Source organism: Tyto alba, unplaced genomic scaffold (genome assembly GCF_018691265.1).
Source record: "Tyto alba isolate M040663 unplaced genomic scaffold, T.alba_DEE_v4.0 Super-Scaffold_2, whole genome shotgun sequence".
Lineage (NCBI taxonomy): Eukaryota > Metazoa > Chordata > Aves > Strigiformes > Tytonidae > Tyto > Tyto alba.
The window spans coordinates 48,285,715-48,307,617 of NW_024881282.1; the positions used below are offsets into that span (position 1 = coordinate 48,285,715).

Here is a 21,903-nt window from a genome sequence, read left to right on the forward strand (position 1 = left end):
AATAGAATTCTGCAGTCGAACAGCATACATGATGTATAAATGAGTTTGAAATCTTTTCATCCCATTTTTCATCAGCGTCTTTAAAGTTTAAGGAACTACATAGGTTCTCAATTTTTATATATGTTGCTACAATAATTAAACCAGTTACCTTCACAGAAGAAACTTTGAATAACACAGCACATCGAGTAAGAACAATTATGAAAAAAAATAACTGACTAGCTATTTACGACTGCTTCCTATTGGATTATCACAAATTTAATAGCAAACCATTCTATACTACAGCAAAATGCCCCTTCTTCCTGTCAAGAAGCCTGTAACTTAAGTGGTCTTACAGGACATGTCAAATGATTTTGGAAGAGTGATTGATTTTTTTTTTTTTTTTTAACAGAGGAAGATACACAACTTCACTGCTATAATGAGCTATGAGACCATTCACGAGACCAACATCATTTCATTTAACTAATGGTAAACACCCAGCAACCATTTGACTGTCTCACTAAAAAAGCTGTTATATTCTCTTGGGGAAGTTTTGAAGTGTTCTGAAAAAAATAACTGTGCTATCAATCCTATGCCTAATGCTACATGTCTGAACTTGGGGAAAAGAACACCCAAACTAGGAGACTGAAAATAATTCTTAGTCCATTTTCCTGGAACACACTGAACTGCTTAGGGAAGGAATTCTGGGATACAGATGAGTAGGTTTTTCTACAAAACTTTGTGGCATCTTACATTAGTACTGAACTGAAAAGTAAACAAAGTCAGCAGATATTTTAATCTAAGTGAATATTGATTTTTGAGGACAAGTAGTAGAGGATAAGCTCACCTATTTTTCATATATATAAAAGAGAGATTATATTTCTACAAAAGTAACTACATCATTTTAATAGGAACTGTATATCTTTTTAATAACATTGAATTAATACATTAGCAGCATTATTTATTTTATTGCAAGACTTAAGATATTTGGTGGGTTTATTTTTTGCATAAAATTTCAGAGATTTTTCCCCTTAAGACACCCGTTGTATACAACATGGCCTTCAAATCCTGGTAAATACCTAAAATAAAGGCGAGTTCTCCCTCTAGCCAGGGAAGTGCTGTCTGGATACCACAACTTGATCATATACCCATGCTGATGGTCCCCTTCCCTGTGATATTAACCATCAGGGGTTCTATGATATGAAACTATAGTCCTCTGTGATGAGATGTCATCCTCTCTGTAAATCACATCTCACCGTGACTGTGAAGGAACATTAACAGGTAACTCACAGCCTTGTTGATTCTTGTTTGAGGAGACCACAAAAAAATTATAGCAACTCAACTGAAAGCTCAGATCAGCCTACATTTGAGGGCTAATGGGGACAAATGTGTTTTAGGATTTCAAACATGCAATGAGGATATAAGAATGGAAGCAGGTAACTCGTAAATCCACTTCTGCTGTCATATTGCTATGCTTTTAAAAAGTGGCTAGTTTGGTGCTGTGCCAATACATTCATTTCTAAAAATCCCCTAATATGAGGATTATAGATTATAGTATTACTATTGAAGTATTTAGAACAACAATTGCAGAGTCAATCAACATCTGTTTCAGGAAGTAAAACTCCTCACAAATCAAAACAACAAGTGAAGGAAAGTACATATTTCCTAAACCTAAATAAGGCCTGTGTCACATGCAGATCTGCAAAGCTACTTTAATTGGAGGAGATGCCTTTTAGGAAAAAAAAGGAATGAAAAACTTTCTTTTAAGAAGAAAAATAGCTCAGCAAGATAGATCATAGTTTAAGCATTCAAATTAACAATACAAGAAAAATAAAAATCTTACATAACTCGCTATAACCTCCGCTTATTGAAGAAAGTGTATACTGATGGTAGTTTCTGAACAGTAAAAACCAGCAAGCTAAAAAGTAGTGTCATGACAAGTCTTCAGAAAGTCTTGCAAGTTAGCATGTACTACAGGACTGTGTAGAAAAAAAAAATGTATAATTCATCTGTATTAAGAACACAATTATTTATTTTGCACATAGTTTACTCCTACAATCCTTTCTCAGTAATCAACTCAGTTTCATAGCAACACTGAAACTGCAGCATCAGAGACAAGGAAGTTAGAGACACATTCCTCCTAACACATAAATGATGTCAACAAACCAAGGAAACCCTCATGTTTGCGTATCAGTGTTGCCCACTTATTTCTTAATCATCACCTACAGAAAATAAACATCAGTCAGTACCAACAGGAAGAAAACCATATGTTCTCTTCCAACAACTTGTCCAGCAACCTCCTATATTTACAACTTATCATAATTCTTCCCACATATTTTCATACCATGTCCATAAATTTGTCCTAACAGTAATTTGGTAGAGTTAATTCCTGAAATCTTCCACTACTGTATCTACCAACCTTCCACTTTTTGCAAATAAAAAAACCCAGTAAAATGGACTTTTTTAACGAATACAGACACAGACAGATCTAACACTCAAAAATAAACTTACTGTGTGGCTTTGACAATGTCCCAAGTGCTGTAATCATCAATGTGGCTTTTCCGTCCAAGAGATTCACTATATCCATGGTTATAATGGCTCTGAGGCTTTATTTCCTAAAAAAAGACATACTTGCTATTAGAACACCAAAATCAGCATTACTAAAGTTCCCCAAGGAATAAAAAAAAAAAAAAAAAAAAAAAATGAATAGTATGTAAAATTTTTTAAAAACAGTACCACAGTACCCAAGTTCAATGTATTATAAAGCTACCTAATTCAGAGGGTGGTAACTGACTGGCCACATTTCCACATTTTGCAAGGCAGGCTGCCATATTCCCTACCATAGATTTCAAACACCTTTCAGAAAATACCACTTGTAATAGCAGAGTTCTGCCAAACCCTACACTGGGGTATTTTTATTGAATGTTAACAAAAATTAACAGCAATTTCTGTTTGTTTGTTTTGGGTCTTTTTTTGTTTGGTTGGTTGGTTTTTTTTGTTTGTTTTTTTTTTTTTTTTTTTTTTTTTTTATAAACGCAACATAGCATAGCTGAAAAAAAAGAGCTATTGTCCATAAACTGACAATATCTCACTCTGCTACAAATAAATATACTTCAAATAGCAGAGTCAATTACCTTCCATAAAATAAATACTTGAGAATGATTAATACCAATGACAAGAACCTACTGATACTTTATTGATTCTTCAATTTCAGCCCCATCTTCAGAGGTGATCTGTGTATGCTTAACCTATGGGTCTCAGAAATAAATGGCATGACCATGACATGTTCTTCACCAGATACAGCTCCCTACAAACTTATTTCTTTTGCTGAAGGGCAGCACTTCAACCCTCAATGCTTCCCTTGGTGGAATTTATATTAAAACACTGCATTGACAGATCACTAGGGCAGCAACATACCATTTTTCTTTATAAACTGCAGGCATGTGAAAGTCAGCTCAGCAAGCTGAAATTGAACGATGCATTTTATATAGCTTCTAGACAGTTTTCCATTTGTTACAAATATTATGGGTGATTGCCTTTGTGTATCAACTATGCAATTCAGCATAGCTACGTTAAAAAAAAAAGCATGAAGTGCAACAGCAAAACAAAAGCAGCAAGCTCTCTGAAAGTTTTAAAAATACATTTCAATTTATTAAAACGTACTACTTTTACTCAGTTTTCCCCAACATATAGTTCCATGAGCAGAAATTTTGTTTCTTTAATCTATACCCAGAAACATTTTTAAATACCTTATGAGAGGTGTTTAATTACGATTCCAACTTCTACTTAGTTATTAAAGTGAGTGATCAACTTTTCCATTATTATACTAAACAGATTTTTTTTTTTTTTTTAAATAAAGGTGCCCTGAGTCAGGACAACCATGATATAATACACCTAACCTCAACAAGGATTTGCAGTCACAAATCCCCACCACCTTCCCTCCCAAAAGGAATATGTAGCCCTGCTAGCTTAAGTGACCAAGAGACATATCAGGGCTAGGGAGTCTTCCTACTGCCCAGACAAGTAGGTCTCCCCATCTCTCACATTCTCGCAGTTGTGCAATAGTTTCTGCAAAAGGAGCTCTTGGTCACAGTGAGAAATAACTTCTTATTGTGTCCTGTTGTGGCTAGTCAGCCAAAGTGTTTTCTAGCTTCCTGCAACATTAACCAGCTCTCTACTGACTGCAATGAGAGTTTAAATACTGATCTTGCATGCAGACAAGTAGACTGCCCTCTGACTCTCCATCTGGAGTTTACTCATCTCAGCTGTATAAAACACAATGGATAACTGGATGCTGGTAATCAAATCAGTCATTACAAATTTTTCTCATTCAAGTTATTTTAAAGATATTTTTACCTTAAAGTTATTACATGCATTATCTATCTCTTTTAGCTAGATAAAGATTTAAGTGTGAAAACCACATTTTTAAATATCTATATCCAGATTTCAACATACTGAAGTACCATTTAAGCAGAAGTCTAAAAACTTATACCAGTTATAACCTCCGAGTAAACTGTCAAGAAAAGAAGGTAGTCTAGTTGCCAATCTCAAAACTCTCAGTATTAATTTCAAAACCGAAGAACTTCAGTTGAGTGTGTTTGTATTTGTTACATACAACGTACCTATTTCAGACAGGAAAAAAATATCAAATTAAGAGAAATTCTAACACGTTGAGTACATTTTGTAGTACTAAATGAATATACTAATTCAAATAGTTAGAACGTTTATGACATTTTATACATTAAGAAAACTTTCAAGAAATTTAAGTGTTGAGAGCTTTAAAACCAGAATATAGTAATATATAGCGCAGCAGAAGTTTTCCTTTTCAAATTATATTTGTGCTTATGCATAGACATTTCTTCTGAAAAATATATTTTCCAATTTCACACAGTACCTAAATGATCCACAGAGTGCATATTTTCTTGACCACAATGTTATTTTGTGGCATTCCATTTTTCTTTCTAAGCCTGAAAAACTAACTAGATTAACCAATTACTCATTGCCAGCCCAGCAGGAGGATTGCTCTGTTGCCATCTCTACAGAAGAGACAGCCTAAAAGTGTCACAGGGCACCTGCTGTCATTCAGATTGCACATTTCAACCAATTCTCTAACTATCCAGAAACATAGCTACACTTTGAATTTGAAGGAGACAATCATTCAGTCAAACCTTTTTTCCCAGCTACTAGATAAGCCAAAGTATTCTCTGGAGTAAAGATGCTGGAAAAGATACCAGAGGACATTACAATAAAAAAAAAAAAAAAAAAAAAAAAAAAATTAGAGGGCTAAATTCATTATTTTGTCCCACATTAATTCCTCTTTCCCATCATATTAGAAAAAAAAGCATGATTTATACCATCTCTGTTCTCCTATTATTACACCAAACAATTGAAGCAGAATTTTATATGTCAAATTGTAATGCTCAGACCCTGAAAACCTAAAGGACAAATCAAGTAGACAGAGGCCAGAACAAAAGAAATTCACTGTCCTAGAACACCTTGCTGAGGAAGGAGATTTTTGCTTTTACAAAGGCTATATATACACCAATGGGGAGGAAAAAAAAAAAAAAAAAAAAAACAAACAAACAAACAAAAAAAAAAAAACCCCACCACCACAGAAATAATCAGATTTCAAATTACTTCAGTCAAACTAGTACAACCTTACACCTGACATGTATTTGGTCCTACTAATAGTGTCACTTCAAACTGAAGTACAAAGCTCTCCTTAGTTAGTTATTCAATGCACAGCACTGAAACCCAAAAGCACATTCTTAAAACTCACAAAGTTCAAATTATGTCCTTTTTAAAGAATTGAAAAAATAAGTTCTGTAATTGAAACCCATAATTTCTAATACTACAATATGGACACATAAATGTTTTCTGAAGCACCTGTTACTCAAATAACAAGAGAATAGAGGTCAAATCTTTGTGTCCATCCAGCCAGTGGTCAAATTCTGCCAGGTGTCTCCAGCTATTTGGAAAGTAAGAATCAGAAAAACTGAGTATGATCGTTGTTTCATTTGACTACGCTACACTGTTGCAAACATAACCTGAAAGCAGACAAGATCTTCAAATGCCATTATGTTAAGTAATTCCTCCCTCTCAAGGACTGCAACAGTATACTGAAACTATTAGGTTTGCAACAAGGAGTCAACGGTAAGACAACCCAACATTTAAAAGTAAAAAAGCTGAGCGTAAATATGCAATGATTTCAACTCACTCATTTAAAACTTGTATTGACACCAAAACACCTCATAAGCCTATACATGCTTGTGCATATTCACCCGCTATAAGCTATGCAAGACATGGCTTAGAACCATGCCAAAGCTGAAGAACCGGCAAACACTGAACTTTTCCACCACCTTTTTTTGGCAAGTGTTATATTTTTAAACTTTTCAATTGCCGTGCTAAATATTCCTGCTCCTTAAAAAGCTGTGGATATTAAATGCAATCTCTCTCTATATGCACTGCTACCATATATAATGGCTGCAACACAGCCACAACCACCAAATGCTTCTGGAATAGGTGCTGTAGTAACGGCTCGGACCGAGCTGCAGGCTACCCGAGCAGAGCTGCCTGTGCCCCGGCAGCACGCGTCCTGCCCAGCCCTGGCAGGACTGACTGCAGCCCTCTTACACCAGGGGTGAGTTTGCCCAGTGTTGGCCATTCTGCATCAGCAGCTAAGCAAGAAATAAAACAGTAGTGCAACGTTCAGACAGCACCTGGTTTGGGAGTTTAACAGAAGGTTAACACACAAAAAATACGGATTAGTTCCTCCAACCTGCTAGACAGAAGAGAGAGTTCTGCTTAAAAATCCTATACTGATCTAGATGACTCGCCCACCTTTATTAAAGGAACAGAAATAAGCACCAAAAAAAAAAAAAAAAAAAGAGAGAAAAATAATGATATCATGTTTGCATCATGCCTTTCACAGAATTTTGTGTATTGTCATTTTCACTGTCACCACTTGACTTCTAAGTTCTCGCTTAAAATAAGAAAGAATCAATCTCCTCTAAACTTTAGGAAAATTGTTAAAATTTTTGAAGCACTACTATGATTTTTTTTTTTTTTAAACATATGACAGATTGATAATAAAGTAACAACATAACAACTTGAGCCTGGAACATATACCATATTCACAAATGGTTTCAACAATATTCCTAATTATTGTTTTTCCTTTTATGATGAAAACATTTATTTCAGGGAAATTTAATTTCACAATGATGATCCACTGTTAAATACTACTAACAGCTAATTCAAATATGAAAAACTAACTGAAATCCAAGCACATTTATTATTTAGATATTTTGATCTCTACCAATAATGGCTCCTCCCCAGCTGACAGTCAGGAAAACTAAAAATAAGGTAGTACAGCAGAGGCCTGATTTCACTGATTTACAATAAGCAGGTTGCAAACACTAAATCTCTATTTACTTCATGTTTTTTCAAGCAGATATTTCCAAGTGTGACTTGAGCCAAATTAGCAGTTTACCATTGCTAAAAGAAAAAGGTCCTTTCTCTGCCCACACTCCCCCACTGCTCTTGGCTCCGTGCTCCCACTGCTTAACTCAAGCTAGCTTTGGTACTTGGAGCTGTGGTCACAGTGAACCCACTCAGTTCACTGGAGGGGAAAAAAAAATAGCCAAGAAACAGAAAAACCCGATTCTTTTACTAGGACAGCAAGTTGAATCTGTGTCTCCTGTGAAAAGACAAGCTCCAGAGCCACTGGTAGAGGGAAAGCAAATAAAGAGAAGGTAGCTGGAAGATTCTGGCAGTTGCCAGTTGTTAATTTGATTAAGTAATCATGGAACAACATACTCCAGCTTTTAAATATTCAAGGAAGTCAGGCTGACAGGATGAAGAAAATGTTGCTACTTCTAGAAAAATAAAATTTGGTTCCCCAATTACTACCAAGGGTCACTCTTTCTCAATGAGCTTCCTACTTCAGTGACTGTCCTCTGACAGTGCCCTAATCACTCATATTCATCTGTGACTAGTTCATTGTTACTCATTAGCCACAAAATGTGCAGATCGCTTGCACAGATGCAGGGTAGGAAAAAAATCAGAATAGTGAGAAGGCGGCTACAAAAAAAAGTGGTTTGGGAAAAAAAAAAAAAAAAAAAAAAAAAAAAAGAAACAACACAGTAGAGGAGAAAAGGGAACTTCCTCTGGAAAACACAACCAGTAAGATGAGGCAACAAAAAATAAAGCAAAATATTAAAAACAACTCCGAAGGAAAAATAAAGAAGTGCAGGGGAGAGGGGAAAAAAGTAAGCACAGGTGTCAGGAATAAGCACTAACAATACCAGCATTCCCAATCAGTTCTCATAACCAAATGTGCAAGTAGTTATGCTTATTTTCCCTCAGTACTCAATCTTTTCCAATTAAAAAAAAAGACAAAATTAAATAAGCTTAAGGAGATTTCTGAGAACAGTATTCATAGAAAAGCAAATTGAGAAGTTACACATGAAAGAATAAGATGACCAAGACTGAATTATTCTGAGATGGCAATTTCATAATTCACAATTAAATATAGCAGGAGGATATGAATAGGTCAATACGCCTGCTTGGACATAAGGAAGGGAGGAAAATACTGCTGCTTACAGCTGCTACACATGGCTCTGGTAGGCATTAACAGATGGCTAGGACTGCTTTTCCTTTAACGTTATGCAATATTGTTGCAAGGAAGCAATACCATGATCAAAGTCACGCACTCCAATTCTGACTGGTGACCAAGATAACTGACACAACGAAAAACACTGATGAGTTCTAAAATAAAGATGTAGAAATAAAAGCATAACCTTCCAAAAAAATATTGCATACCATTGCCTTTGTTTCTTAATGAAAAGAAATAACAATATTTTTTTTTAGTTGATGACTATGCTATTTCCATATCTGGCAGCAGTCAATAGAATCATGATAAAATTGGAAGAGACTGCAACTATTTCAGGGATGCTAAATAATGAAATAACCCTTATGTATGTGTGTTATATTTAACAGGGACTATTGGAGATTAATATTAAATAATTCCTTCCCCTATAATGGCATGTTCAATTTCTGTTATTTGTTAGAATATAGTGCTTTTTAGCAAGCTTTCCCAGGCTTCCTCCTACTTCTTAAAAGTACAATAATCTGTATAGACAAATTTATTTGTAGTAATTTACATATAAAGCACAGACATTAATTTATATATGCATAAATACTAGCCACTCATGCACTAGGATTAATATAAAAATGCTCTACAAAATAAGTGCAAGCAAATCAATTCATCGCAATCCTCCAAAAAAGATACCACCGGTACTTTTTAAAAACATTTTTAATGCAAGTCCCCTTTCTAGAGTTTATGCCCCTTCATCTAAATCTGCAACACAAGAAGTCACAAAAACAGATGATAAAGTGATCATTTCTTAACTTTAGAGATAATTACATTTAATTATTTACAGGCATAAGAAAAGTAGCTTTTTCTTCTCTAGAAACAGCAGCAAGATTTAGGGTGAAATCAGTAACAGCGAATCTGACTAACTGCTGACTGTCATCAAGTGGGAGCAGTCTGATCCTTGTCATTCACATGAAGTCCTAGCCAGAAAACAAGAAGAATTATGCAGGGCTGTATAGGTTCATCAGTTTGAGGAGCCACAGCCTCCAGCAGCTATGAGCTTTTACACTGTCTGAATTGGTATGATGCATATACACCTTCAGTTTAGCTAGAAAATTTCCATCTAAATCAGATTACGTTCTCTGTAAAAAAAAAAAAAAAAAAAAAGTGTACGGTACCACTTTTTTTTTTTTAATGCCTAACTGATCATATTATATATCAAAAAAAAAAAAAAGTTCAGTGTTTGGCTTGCAAATATATACTATCAGATTCGCTGCCTTACTTGGACCCTTACAATTTATTCTGAGAGTCTCCCTTCCCCCTATTACAGCATTAAATTACACAAATTGAGTACAACATGAAAACAAACAAACAAACAAAAAAAACAACCCACACAACACCATCACCTTCCATTCAATGACAATTCTGTCACTATTTTCCATTACTTTCAACATTTGACAGTATCATGTGCAGCTCGTTTGGTTTCCCTCCTAAATTTTTGGTGTATTTGCACGGTTTCTTGACATGTCAATAGAAAAGATGCATTTATGAAAATCTCTGGAGAAGCTAATTACAGAATACACACACAATGGAAAAAAAAAAAGAATAAATAATCTGTACCTAATACTCTGGGTTTTTTTTTTTAAAGCAAGTTAGTTTAAATTGACACACTCTCTCTAAAAAGGAGCGTAATAGATTAAGAAAAGCATCATCTCCAACACAATAAAGTAGTCCTACTGATACCAAGTTCCACTCACAAGCAACAGTCAGCCATTATACAGAGAGAATAACCTTGCACACTCTCCAACATAGGTTTATTTTTTTTTACATAAAGAGTTTGAGATGCTCAACTAGAGCCCTTAATCCAACTACTCTATGCAGAGGTCAGAGATCATAGGATTTAAGGCACAGCAGGTAATGAGTAAATTCTGTTTCAAAGCAAGTATCCACAACCAGTTGCCTGCTTCCTAGTCATTTACTTACAGATGCTCCTAAATTTAATAGTGCTATGCTTCAGGAAGCAACAGCTTCACAAGTAGGCTTGTCAGAAGGCCTTGTATTTCCACACATAGTATCACCAGCAAGTGTTACTTAAAACAGCTGCATTTACTAGCATTTGTAAAGGTTAAAAAAACTTAACAGCTTAAAATACTATGGTTTAAACCTTACTTTAAAGTTCTGGTTTAGACAGCAACTTACATTAACATGTACATATATCTTTTTTGGCTTTCTTTTCAAGGAATGTTGCACCATGTTCTCATCCAAAATCTCAGGATTTCAACAGAAATAAAACTGTATTTTTTTCTTAAGTGATTTAAACAGGTCTAGGTCTCAGAGTACATGAGCTAGCAGACCTCTCAACATTAAAAAAAAAAAAAATACATTACAAGAACTAGCATTAGTAGTCAGTCATCATGAGACTTACTTAAAACCAATTCTGCATTTCACTCTTACTAGACTTCAAAAATGTACCCAAGTATCTATCTATCTCAATCTTGATCCCGAACTACTCAGAGGAAAAAAAAAAAAAAAAAAACAAACCACCACACTATACTGGAGGTTCTGCTTTATTCAGTAAGTATTTGCCAAAGCCACACTCAACTGTAAATTATGCTTAGTGAGTTTATATCTAATTCATCTCTGAGGAACAGTGAAAAATCAAGAATTAGAGCACTGGCAAGTGCACATGATAGGATGAGCAGCCAGTTTAGCTATGGACCCTCTTTTCTCCTTGGCACATACACTAACAAAGAAAGTTAGTACAAGTTGTGCCCAGTCCTCATGGAAAACTTCAATTCACCATTCCCACCACAACCGTGAACCAACAAATGGAGCTTCAAATCAACAGCAGACTAAGCAAACTCCCTTTTTCACTTACCATAAACACAGACTGGTTCATCTATCACAAAGAGTAGATGCATGAGAGGTGCTTCTAGTCATGCTGTTAGTTAATTTTCTGCAGCATGTAAGACATCTTAGTAAATTTGTGGCCTGACAATTAAGAACAGTCCCACTGTATTCAACTCCTAACTTTCCAAACTGGTCACATCAGCTCACCCTCTGCCTTCTTCTGTCAGTAGTGTAGTAGACTTGATCCTACAATGAGCAGGTCGAGTGAACTGGCAGAAAGTCACTCACATTTATTTTTGGTATGGGCTGAATTTTCCACTGATTTACTTCCCTGAACTGGTTCATCCTGGGACCAGACAAGCATTACGGGCAGATGTGTGCAGCTGGAAGTGTTTAAAAGTAGATTTCTCAATCAGCTTAAGTCAAGCTAAATCTGCCCTGCCGTCAGAACACGTGGTCACACTCACAGTCCTGACTGCACCTTCTCCATTGCCTCTTATCAGTTCTCACAACAGCACAGTAATGGTTTCAGTTAGATCACATCACAGACTCACAAAGGAAGAAGTATCCCAATTCACCTCCCGTCCACACATTACAAGAACTAACCCCAGGAAGGTTAATGGACTGTGTCTGGGTTCCACCATGGCTTTAGACCAGCTTAAACTCAGTACAAAACCACATCCTGCAAAGCCAGCAATACAAGTGTTTTCAAAGCACACTCTGATGCCCTCCCTCTCTTGCTACGGCACTTCCTCCTTCTTGAGTCATCTTCATCTTCCCCTGGTCTTGAGCAGCCTTCCAAGCTCTGAGCACAGCATTCCCACTACCCTCCATTTTTGGTACCTCCCTTCTTACAGAGGCAATCAGGGAAACACTTCTAAAGACCTCAAGGCATCCTACAAGCATAGGAAGGAATTACTAGATTTCAAAATTGCACAAGACAAATTGTAGTCTAATATTATACCACGTATTGGGCGTGACGGGCCTTAGGGTTCAATTCAGCCAGACTCCCCCGACTTCAGAAAGAGCTTCTGACTTTGTTCTACAGTCTCATTTGTAACAGACCCACGTTTCAACTACAAAGAGGCTATGGAAGTCAAACCTTTATCTCGTACTGCCTCTGAAAATCAGCAGAGGACAGTGTGCATGATGAAATATCAGTTATTGAGGCTGTTTCCATCTAAACATGTCAGTACCAATACTATCCAGTTGTCAAGCAAACAAACACTTTCCTCTAATTCCATAAACCGTATTCTGCAAAGTTAAAATGTAACACTCTTCCACACTTACAACATCTCATTACTTTCCTGAGCAAACAGGTAAACACAGTGAAACAAATGTTGTTGAAAGACTACAATTCTGTAAAATCTGAGAGAAATAAAGCCTGTGCTTAACAAGCAATTGCAAACTGAGTCAACACAAATTCAGGTCAAGCCAGACATTTATCACTGATGCTTCAAGAGGGCCTGTTTCAGAAAGTTAAAAATCAGTTACTGCTCAAATCAGAAGAAAATGGGTAGAAGAAAAACTGTAAATAGTTGAAATCTATTTTAAGTGTTTTACTAGATGCCTGAGAAGCCACAATGTTGCCACTGAGAAAAAGCCCAGAGTGGTAAAAAAAAACTGCACAGTTTACAAGGGAAGTAAGAATGACTGCTAAAAAAAAAAAAAAAAAAAAAAAAAAAAGAAAGCTTGTAAAAATGGCAAGAGAAGCATTGACAATGAGCATGACAAATCAGAAAAATATAGAAAACTAAAAGGTAAGCAAAAGGATGCAAAACATCCCTATCAGGGCAGGCAGCATCCTAAAAAAAGAAATGAACAGAAGTTGTCAAGAATACAACATAAGAATGATAGAACTGTCAGTAAAAACCACAAAAACACAAAAATTGAAAATGTTCAGTAAGTGCAGAACAAAAACAGATGAGGAAAAAGCCAGAAAGTTTAAATAATTTCCTGTTTCCATAATAAAATGTTTTCTAATATAATAAAAAATATTACTAAACTTCTTTAAAGTACAGGTTGCTTAGGTCAACCACATAGTCCAAAAGATGTAAATGATGTTTTTCATTAAGCCTGAAGAAATTCCAGTGATCTGGATAATATAAAACTGTACCCATTTATAACCCATGTGAAGTTATTGCTGGCTTTTCTAGGTTTGATATAGAATTAACAAAAAAAGCTAAGACTAGTCATGTTAAGTACCATGGCTTCACAGAAACATAAACCCACCACTTTCAGTTGACAAAGAAGTAGTAATAGTCAGTTACTGGCCAAAGTGTTTGATTTAGTAGTGTCTGATATTTTAAGAAATTAGAATATAAGAAAGTTAATGTGGTCTACCTTGCGTGTATTAAAAACCAGAGATGAATAAGCTTTATTCTTATGATTCATTTTGTAGCTATTATATATACTGTTCTAGTGAAGGACTTTGCTGGCCAAAAACCCATCTCTTGCTCTTTTCAGTAGCTCACATTTTCAAAACCTCAAGGGAGTGTCAATATGAAAATACTATTGAGAGGACAACTAAGCATCCTACAGAGCTTGTATTTTGACCCCACCATATTTCATGGCTGTCTGCAACCTAGGAGTAAACAACAGTTGGAGGCAAGTTTTATAGCTGGGGAATAAAGGGCCATAAATAATACTCTCTGATACAATTAGGACAGGACAGAATGATGCTTTTTAAATATCAATAAAAGCAAAATCATATCTAAAATGAAGACCCATCCTAGAAACTATCCAGAAAGCACTGAAAAGACTTGGAGGTGAGTAATCATGTGGGCACAAGCTTCCAGTGTGATGCAGTTCCCAACAAGACCAGTACAATGGTCTGCACATACAGGCAATGCTGAGTAAGAATGTGGGAGCTGTTTTACTACCGTAAGTGGCCCTGGTGCAAGCACTAGAACAGCGCTCGGTTCTCAAGGTCACTACAAGAGCAGATGTTGCACTCTGAGCAATGACATGAAAACACTGAAAGAATGAAGAACATGTCTCCATGAGAGACTCAAAAGGGTCAGCAGGACTGCAGACCATAACAACAGTGTAGGGATCTGATAATCAGCAGCATATTAAATATAGGTCTGTCTGTATTTATTTAGAGAGATATTTCTCAAAATGTATCAAAGAGAAGCAAATTAAATTCAGACTATAGACAGGTTTAAGTCATTAACAGACTAATTAAATCTGGGGGCAACTTTCCCAGCTATAAAATATTATCTGTTGCTGTAGGATTTTGTTTATCTTTTACAAGTAGTATCCTGCCTATAAAAATAATTACTTCCTTAAAAAAACCTCAATGACTACCTCAGAATGTTGGATTAGATCTGCAGTCTCCTCTGGCCTTAAATTATGAAGCTCACCAAGATACGCAAAGCAAGACTCAACCATCAGTATCAAGCATGCTAATTTGTCTGAGATTAGATGGTTCCATCCTCCTTTTTAAATAATACTATAAACTATAACTGATCTTTGAATGAGCTCACAAATGTGAGCTTAGTCTCTAGTGAGATCCTGACTAAACTACAGAGTAAATCCCATACCTTTACAGGACAGTGAAGAGCAATCTGCAACCCAGTACAACCCCAACAATATCAACAGAATCCCATAGGGAATATAGTCAGACTGCAAAATCGGGCCTTTCACTGATATTTTAAGCAGAAAAAAATTAGAGACAAAGCTACCTACAATAAATTTAGTTTCTTCACATTGCCACCAAGAAATACAAGGAGATATCATGCTTCTAACTTCCCAAGTAGTTACAAATTGAACCTCAAGGAGAGAAACAAAGATAAAAATGAAGGCCTCCCGCTGGGATAATTCCAGCCAGAGCCCATAACTCTTAAAATTTTCTTCTAACTTTGCAGGAAGATTTTTCTCTGACTTCAGAGCAAGCCTAAAAAACCCTTCAACTTTCACAGCCAAGATTTTTCTAATGCCGAAAGAGATCTATAACAGCCAATAACTTCCATCGCTCTCAAACATATCCTACACAACCTATCAACACTGGTAAATGTACTACATAGCAGTAACAAAACAGATCTTCCTTCTCAGTAATAGTTCTTACCATTTAGAAAGACATGCAGCTCCGAACAGCTGAAATACCTTTGGCAGCTCAGACCATATTAGGCCACACACCAAGAATATTTTCCAAACAAAAAGGAGCAATACAAACAAAATAATTTCCTAAAGATCCACGCCCCCCTCCCCCAATTATTGGATTTCAAAGTAAAACATCTAAACCCATCATCACCTAGCACAGAATAGTCAGGAAGTTGTTCTTGTTTAGAAGAGCCAAGGAATTTAAAGCCAGAAGGTCTATTAAAATAATTCTGCCGGAGGGTAACAAGTACAAAGAGCCTGAGTAGCACTCCCATACTAGAGCTACACTGTATAAATGGAAGCACAGCTTGCCACCGTAACTGTCACCAGAAACCTGAACATTGGCAGAAGGAAGGAAACTAGCAGGGACTACTCAGTCCTGCGTTCCTGAGCCATCCCAGGGGGCTCTGCATCTCTTACAAGGGAGCTACCACATCATGCTGTAGGGCAGCCAACACCATGTCCATCCTCAGATCTACACCTTCTCCTTGGTCATCCACACACTTCATAACCCTGAAGAATTCATGTATATGAAAGAAGTGGTACACCTCTCGCAGAATCAGTCACTCCAACACAGTCTATACTCTGTGTTCATGGATTTGAAACATCACCCAGTTATCCATGTGCAGAATTCAAAAGCTTGCATTTGGTCTCTAGAAAGACATCCAAACTCGAGCTGAAAACATCAAGAGCTGGATAATTCACCATTGCCCTCTCTTCTTTATTGCAATGATTAGTCACCCTCACCATTTATCACTTGTGCCTTTCAATTTGATCCCACTCCGCTTCACTTTCCAGCCACTGGATGTTGTTAAGTATCAACTGAATAAAGCACTGCATCTCAGTAAGAAAGTATTTACCTGGGAAATAAAAGGTGCTTCTCACTATTTCTGATAATCTGAACAGGTTTATTTTCAAGCCTTTTACTGTAAGGCACTATTAAAATAATTCTTAACTCTTTTCCACACTCTTTATTGTTAAACAATGACATTTAAAGACAAAACTTCATCGTTAGTAGTACCACGTGCCCAGCCAAAAACAATCTCTCTGTTCCTAATCAGGACACCTCCTTAAAAAACAAAACAAAACAAAAACATCAAGGAATACATTGCATGTTTTTTAATCAAAGCACTATACTGGGAGCTTCTCCTGAATTGCTTGTTCATATTTATATCCTACCAGTCAATAAATTTCAGGATACAATCCCATGCCTATGTTCCTTATCTTCAATATATTACCTTGAATATATAATAATATGTAACTTAACATGAATTCTGGATGGTTTTGCACAGTTGTGTCCTCCCTGCTTAGCACCTATTCATCTTGTTCATCTGCTAGTTTTATTAATGCCAATTTTGTTATTACTTCCAAGTAATTAATGAAAAAAATCTCAAGTCTAATAGATCAACTCCTCTAAGACTTTCAGGAATAATGACATTCAAGAATAAGTCTCTCTGGCAACTATTTCCAAAACAGATCAGTTAGCCAGCAGTTCTCCATCCATTTATCATACAGTGTAAGATCATTCTGTGAGTATTACTCAAGCAGTTGATGTTATTTGTTGTACTTCATCACTGATATTTATATGCTTTGCTGTTCTGCTAGTAATCTTACAACAATGCTGGTAGAAAACAGTGGGATCTACACTGTCATACTAAACTGAACTTGTGATAAGAATAAACATCCTTTGAAACAGGAGTCTATCATCTAAGTTCAGCTTGTTTTCATGTGGGAGGGAGGCCCATGAACTAAGTCAGCAAGATACCACACAAAGCCCACTAAAAGCAGTCCCATCATAAGTTTCCTAGAGCATTCACATTTACAGCAGTGCTTCTACCCCTTCTTACCAAAATTACTTGAATCATTTTAAGCTGAGCTTTTCACAAATAAATAAATAGATCTTCCAGCACTCAAGTATTTAAGACATTTTTCCTTATTCCCAAGACCATCCTTCCTACAACATTAATACTGTGCTCATGATATCTCATGGCAAAACATAAAGCCATAGAACCCATATAAAAACAAACACTTCCCTTCAAAAAAAGCCCCTCAAAAAATTTTAAAGTAATTCAAATTACTCAAAACAAATAGTAAGAAGCAAAAGTCTAATCTTTAAAATAAAAAGCACACACGAAAAAATATTTGGAAAAGATGCATAGAATCATAGAATGGTTTGGGCTGAAAGGCACATTTAAAGACCACCTAGTTCCAACCCCCTGCCCTGGGCAGGGACCCCTTCCCCCAGCCCAGGTTGCTCACAGCCCCGTCCAGCCGGGCCTTGGACACTCCCAGGGAGGGGGCAGCCACAGCTGCTCTGGGCACCCTCTGACAGTGCCTCATCATCCTCACAGGGAAGAAATGACGTAGTGAAGCATAACACAGGTAACAGTAGCATCAAACATAAGAAACTGGGAAAGGTTTTAACAGCCCTACAAAAAGCATTAGTTTTATATGTATACAAATGTAAGAACTGATTATATGCTCCAACATCACTACTTACATAAGGACATGGTAGTATTTTCTTAAGAAGTAGAAATCACCGAGTATGAGGGCCTCTGACCTTCAAAAATGACTGAGCACAGATGCACTACATTGTTCAGGGGGCAGGTCTGTGACAATACAGCTCTGCTACAGTACAGAATCCTCAAGCTTTTAACAGAAACTCCAGAAACTCTCTTTTAACAGCCAGTCTCACCATCAACATTAAAAACATCCTTCTCTTTTGAAGCCTGTCTACACAAAGGGATTTTCAGGGCTAAGGGAACACCCACTGAAATCCATGTAAATACTACCTTATGAATAAGATAAACTCAGATACTCAGCATTTCCCCAAAAAATCAAATAAAAAACCTCTCAAGACTAGCTAAATAAGTCATATTCATTGCATATTAAAAGATTCACGTTGGTGTTACAATACACAATATATATTAACTTTCCCCCCCATCTTTTGTACATACATTCAATTTTATTTACCAAAGGACAGTATAAAATTATACCAGATTGCTTAACCAGTGAAAATTACCAACTTCAACGGAGACATCTTTGTTCGCTATATAGTAATTACTCAAAGTTAATTTAGGAAATAATAATCTTCAATCTTAAAAACACAATGGTTTACTAACAGCCTATATAAGTTTTTTATTCCACTTCATAGTTTTAGACTGCCCATCTAAAGTTTCTACAAGTTAAGAACATTTTCTTTCAAAGAACATCAACATCCAGCAGCCTGGATTGTTACTGAAAACTTCTGTCACTTCTGAAAAACATCAGACACTTAAAATTAGAGTATTTCTCCAGTGAGTCTGAAGAAACATGTAGCATCAGTCTTCACACACATCACTTAAAAGAAAACCCCAAAACAAAACCAAAAAATCATCAAGACCCTTATTTGGAATGTATTGCTTTGCTACTTAACCTTCAGAAAAGATGGGTCTATTTTAAAGTCGTAAGTGAGCACAGTTTGGAAAGGCAGAGGAGAGTGGGTAGGATACACAATCAGTTATAGAGGCCTACAGAGCCTCTTCAAGTCATCAACAAAACTGAAAGTGTCTCTAAGATGTTGTTTAAGGAAAAAGAGTACCATCTGTTTAGCAAAAACTAGAGCCTGGCACATGCACTAATCTTTTTCATAGGCTTAAAAATCAATTCCTACCATCCTTAATGTATCAGGTGACAAGTCCACATGTAAACGCTTTCCTAGACTGTTTAAAATACGTTTCAAAACAATCACATCAGTCCCCTGAAATGCATGCATGCACGCTGTCGACAAAGGTGAGCGGTACAGAAAAAGGGTGGAAATAAGACACGAAACGACCTCTCCGCATTACCTGCCAACATTCCTCCCACCTCCTGGCCGAGGCATTGGGAAACACAAACCGCTGGCTGCCGAAATAAAGCCCGCGCCGCGCAGGGAGCGCGGGGCTGGGATGAGGCCAGGCCCGACCCGCAGGCCAGCGCCCGCAGAACGCAGGAGGAAACGCTCCTTCCTACCCCGAACCGCTTCCCCCCGGGGCTGCCGGGCCGCGGCCCCTCCACCCCGCAGCCCGGCGGGGGACGGGCGCCGAGCGGTCCCGCGGAGGGACGCGGGGGCCGCGGCACCGCCCCGGGGCGGCTCTGCCCGCGGGGAAGCGGCTGGGGGCCCCCGCCGCCCGCCTCACACGCCCCCGGCCCTGTGCCGGGCGGGACGACCACCGCCGCCGGGGAGGGCGCCTCGGGAGGGGCCGCGGCGGGCCCTGCCCTCCTCCCCGCCACCGGCACCGGCACCAGCATCCCGCTCGCCGCCGCCGCGCACACCCAGGCCGGCAGCGGGAAGAGGAGGGGGGGGGACATGGCATGGTGGTGGTGGTGGTGGTGGCGGCGGCGCACCTCCCGCCCTCCGCGCATCCCGCTCAGCCTCACCGCCCTCCCTCCTTCCCTCCCGCCGGCCCGGCGGGGCACGCTCACCTCCGGGTGCAGGATGGGGACACAACCCGCTTCTTTCTCGTACTCCTCCAGAGGCGCCGCCATCTTGGTGCCAGCCCGCCGCCCGCTGCATGCCGGGTAATGCGCGCCCCCCCTTCCCCCACCCGCCGCCCTCACGCCGCGCCCCCGGTGGCGGGAGGGGGGGGGGGGGGGAGCGCAGCCGCGGGCCCGGCCCCGCTGAGGGGGGAGCGGGGGGGGTCCCCCCCCCCGGTTTCGGGAAGGGCGATACGGGGAGTCGCCTCCGCTGGGCGCTAACGGGCGCTAACGGGCCCCGGCAGCGGCCTGGGGCTGAGCCTGCGGGCGGATTTCAAAGCTGAGGGGCCGTGGCGGGACGGGCGAGCGGCCGCCCTCCCCCTTCCCCCCCCCCCCCCGGAGAGGCTCAGGGCTGTTTTGGACGATGCTCCGGGGGAGATCGCTCTGCTGCTCTGCCCGCCCGCCCGCAGCCGGCCGGTGCCCGCGTCCGGCCGGGCCCCGGCCCCTTCGGGCTGCGACCTGCCGGCTTCTGGGGCCTCGGGGCGGCCGCCGAGGGGCCGGCACACCGTTGTTTTGCCGAGAGACGGCAAATCTGCGGCTGGCAACTTTGTTGACTGAGGGAGCGCGTTCCTTTTTGGAGATACCGGGATCTGCCCGCCTGAAATGAACGCTTACTGTTAATTTAGGTTTTGCGAGATACTTCAGTTTAATTCCTTATAATATGAAATGAGGGCAAAAGGAGAGCTCCCCTGAACATTGAATGTTGGTTTGGTTCCAGGCTAAGTAATGTCCGTCCGGTTTTCTTGGGAAGTTATCTCCGCGCCTACTAGGTAGCAAAGGGCGCACGGGAAGACATCAAGAAGGTTTTTATAAGGTTTTCGATCTCAGCTGCAAGAATGTTTGAAACACCCTAACGGTTCTGAGGACATCTGGAAGGGATTCCTTCCAACCGTTTGTACCCCACTGAACTGGTGATTTCTAACATCCTGTCACACTGTCCAGATGGCCAAGCTATCTGCTGCAGATTCGGGGGTCAAATTACATCGTGTGGCAAAATAGGTTTGGTTCTGTTCAGTTTGTCATTTCTGTTCTTACTAGCTGTGTAATACTCAAACAGCCAAGATTAGGAATCCTAAAGCTCTTTATTTCAAACTTTTCTTTAATAAATTACAATTTTATAAAAAAAAAAGAATGGTCTTGCAATTACAGAATGTTATCACTGGTTTGACTGCTGCTTTATATTGTCGTATCTATTGTGCTTTCATTTGCCTTTGTGAGAAAGGGACCTTTAGACAATACATTTTGTTGTATCATAGCACATTAAGCTCATAAGCCTAAAACCCCACAGTGATATTCTCTTCATTACTCTTTCCTATCTCATAGAAAACGTAACAGAGAAGCACTAATAAAATCTGACTACAGCATTATTAAAATGTTAAACCATAAATATCTTTTTGCCGGATGAAAATATTTAAATTTAAAATTGTTAAGAAGAAGAATGGCATAGGATTTAGAAACCGGGGGCGTGAAACAGGTCTAAAAGCACAGACTTGAAACCATAAGGTACTGAAGTGCTAAAAGAGCAGAACAAGACACAGAATATACAGGAGAGGATCTTTTTTTAACTGTGTAAAGTTAAATGTACCAGGTCTTAGATATAATTTGCAGTCTGATTTGCCTGAAGAAGAGGGCTTTCAACCCCCTGAAAGCCCCAAAAATAGAATTCCCATCAATCATGACAGTTCTTCACTCATATTTATAATAAAAGTGTGATAAAATAGCCAGCAATCTTTATAGTATTTTTACTACGCAGATTATTTTTCCTTGTAAGCCTAAAGAAGCTATGCTTCATCCCATGACTCTAAACTGGATTCTAAATGCATACCCTGACATCTGCCTAGGTATTTATACCCCGTTCTTCACAGGTCTACACATTTTGAAACCAA

The 21,903-nt window shown here is 38.7% G+C and overlaps 1 protein-coding gene across 2 annotated transcripts in view; it reads right to left on the bottom strand.

Annotated features, from left to right (window-relative positions):
- The window catches only part of ZDHHC17 (zinc finger DHHC-type palmitoyltransferase 17), a 75,606-nt gene extending 55,054 nt beyond the window's left edge, over positions 1–20,552 (bottom strand). For both annotated transcript variants that reach the window (XR_006165308.1, XM_042792475.1), the window contains exons 1-2: positions 19,967–20,552; positions 2,488–2,591 (exon numbers count right to left, since the gene is read on the bottom strand). Coding sequence is in view for 1 of the 2 variants with exons in the window: in XM_042792475.1 (XP_042648409.1) it covers positions 2,488–2,591; positions 19,967–20,029 (167 nt within the window). In the remaining variant the exon portion in view is untranslated. The remainder of the gene's footprint in view (positions 1–2,487; positions 2,592–19,966) is intronic.
- Between the last annotated feature and the right edge of the window lie 1,351 nt (positions 20,553–21,903).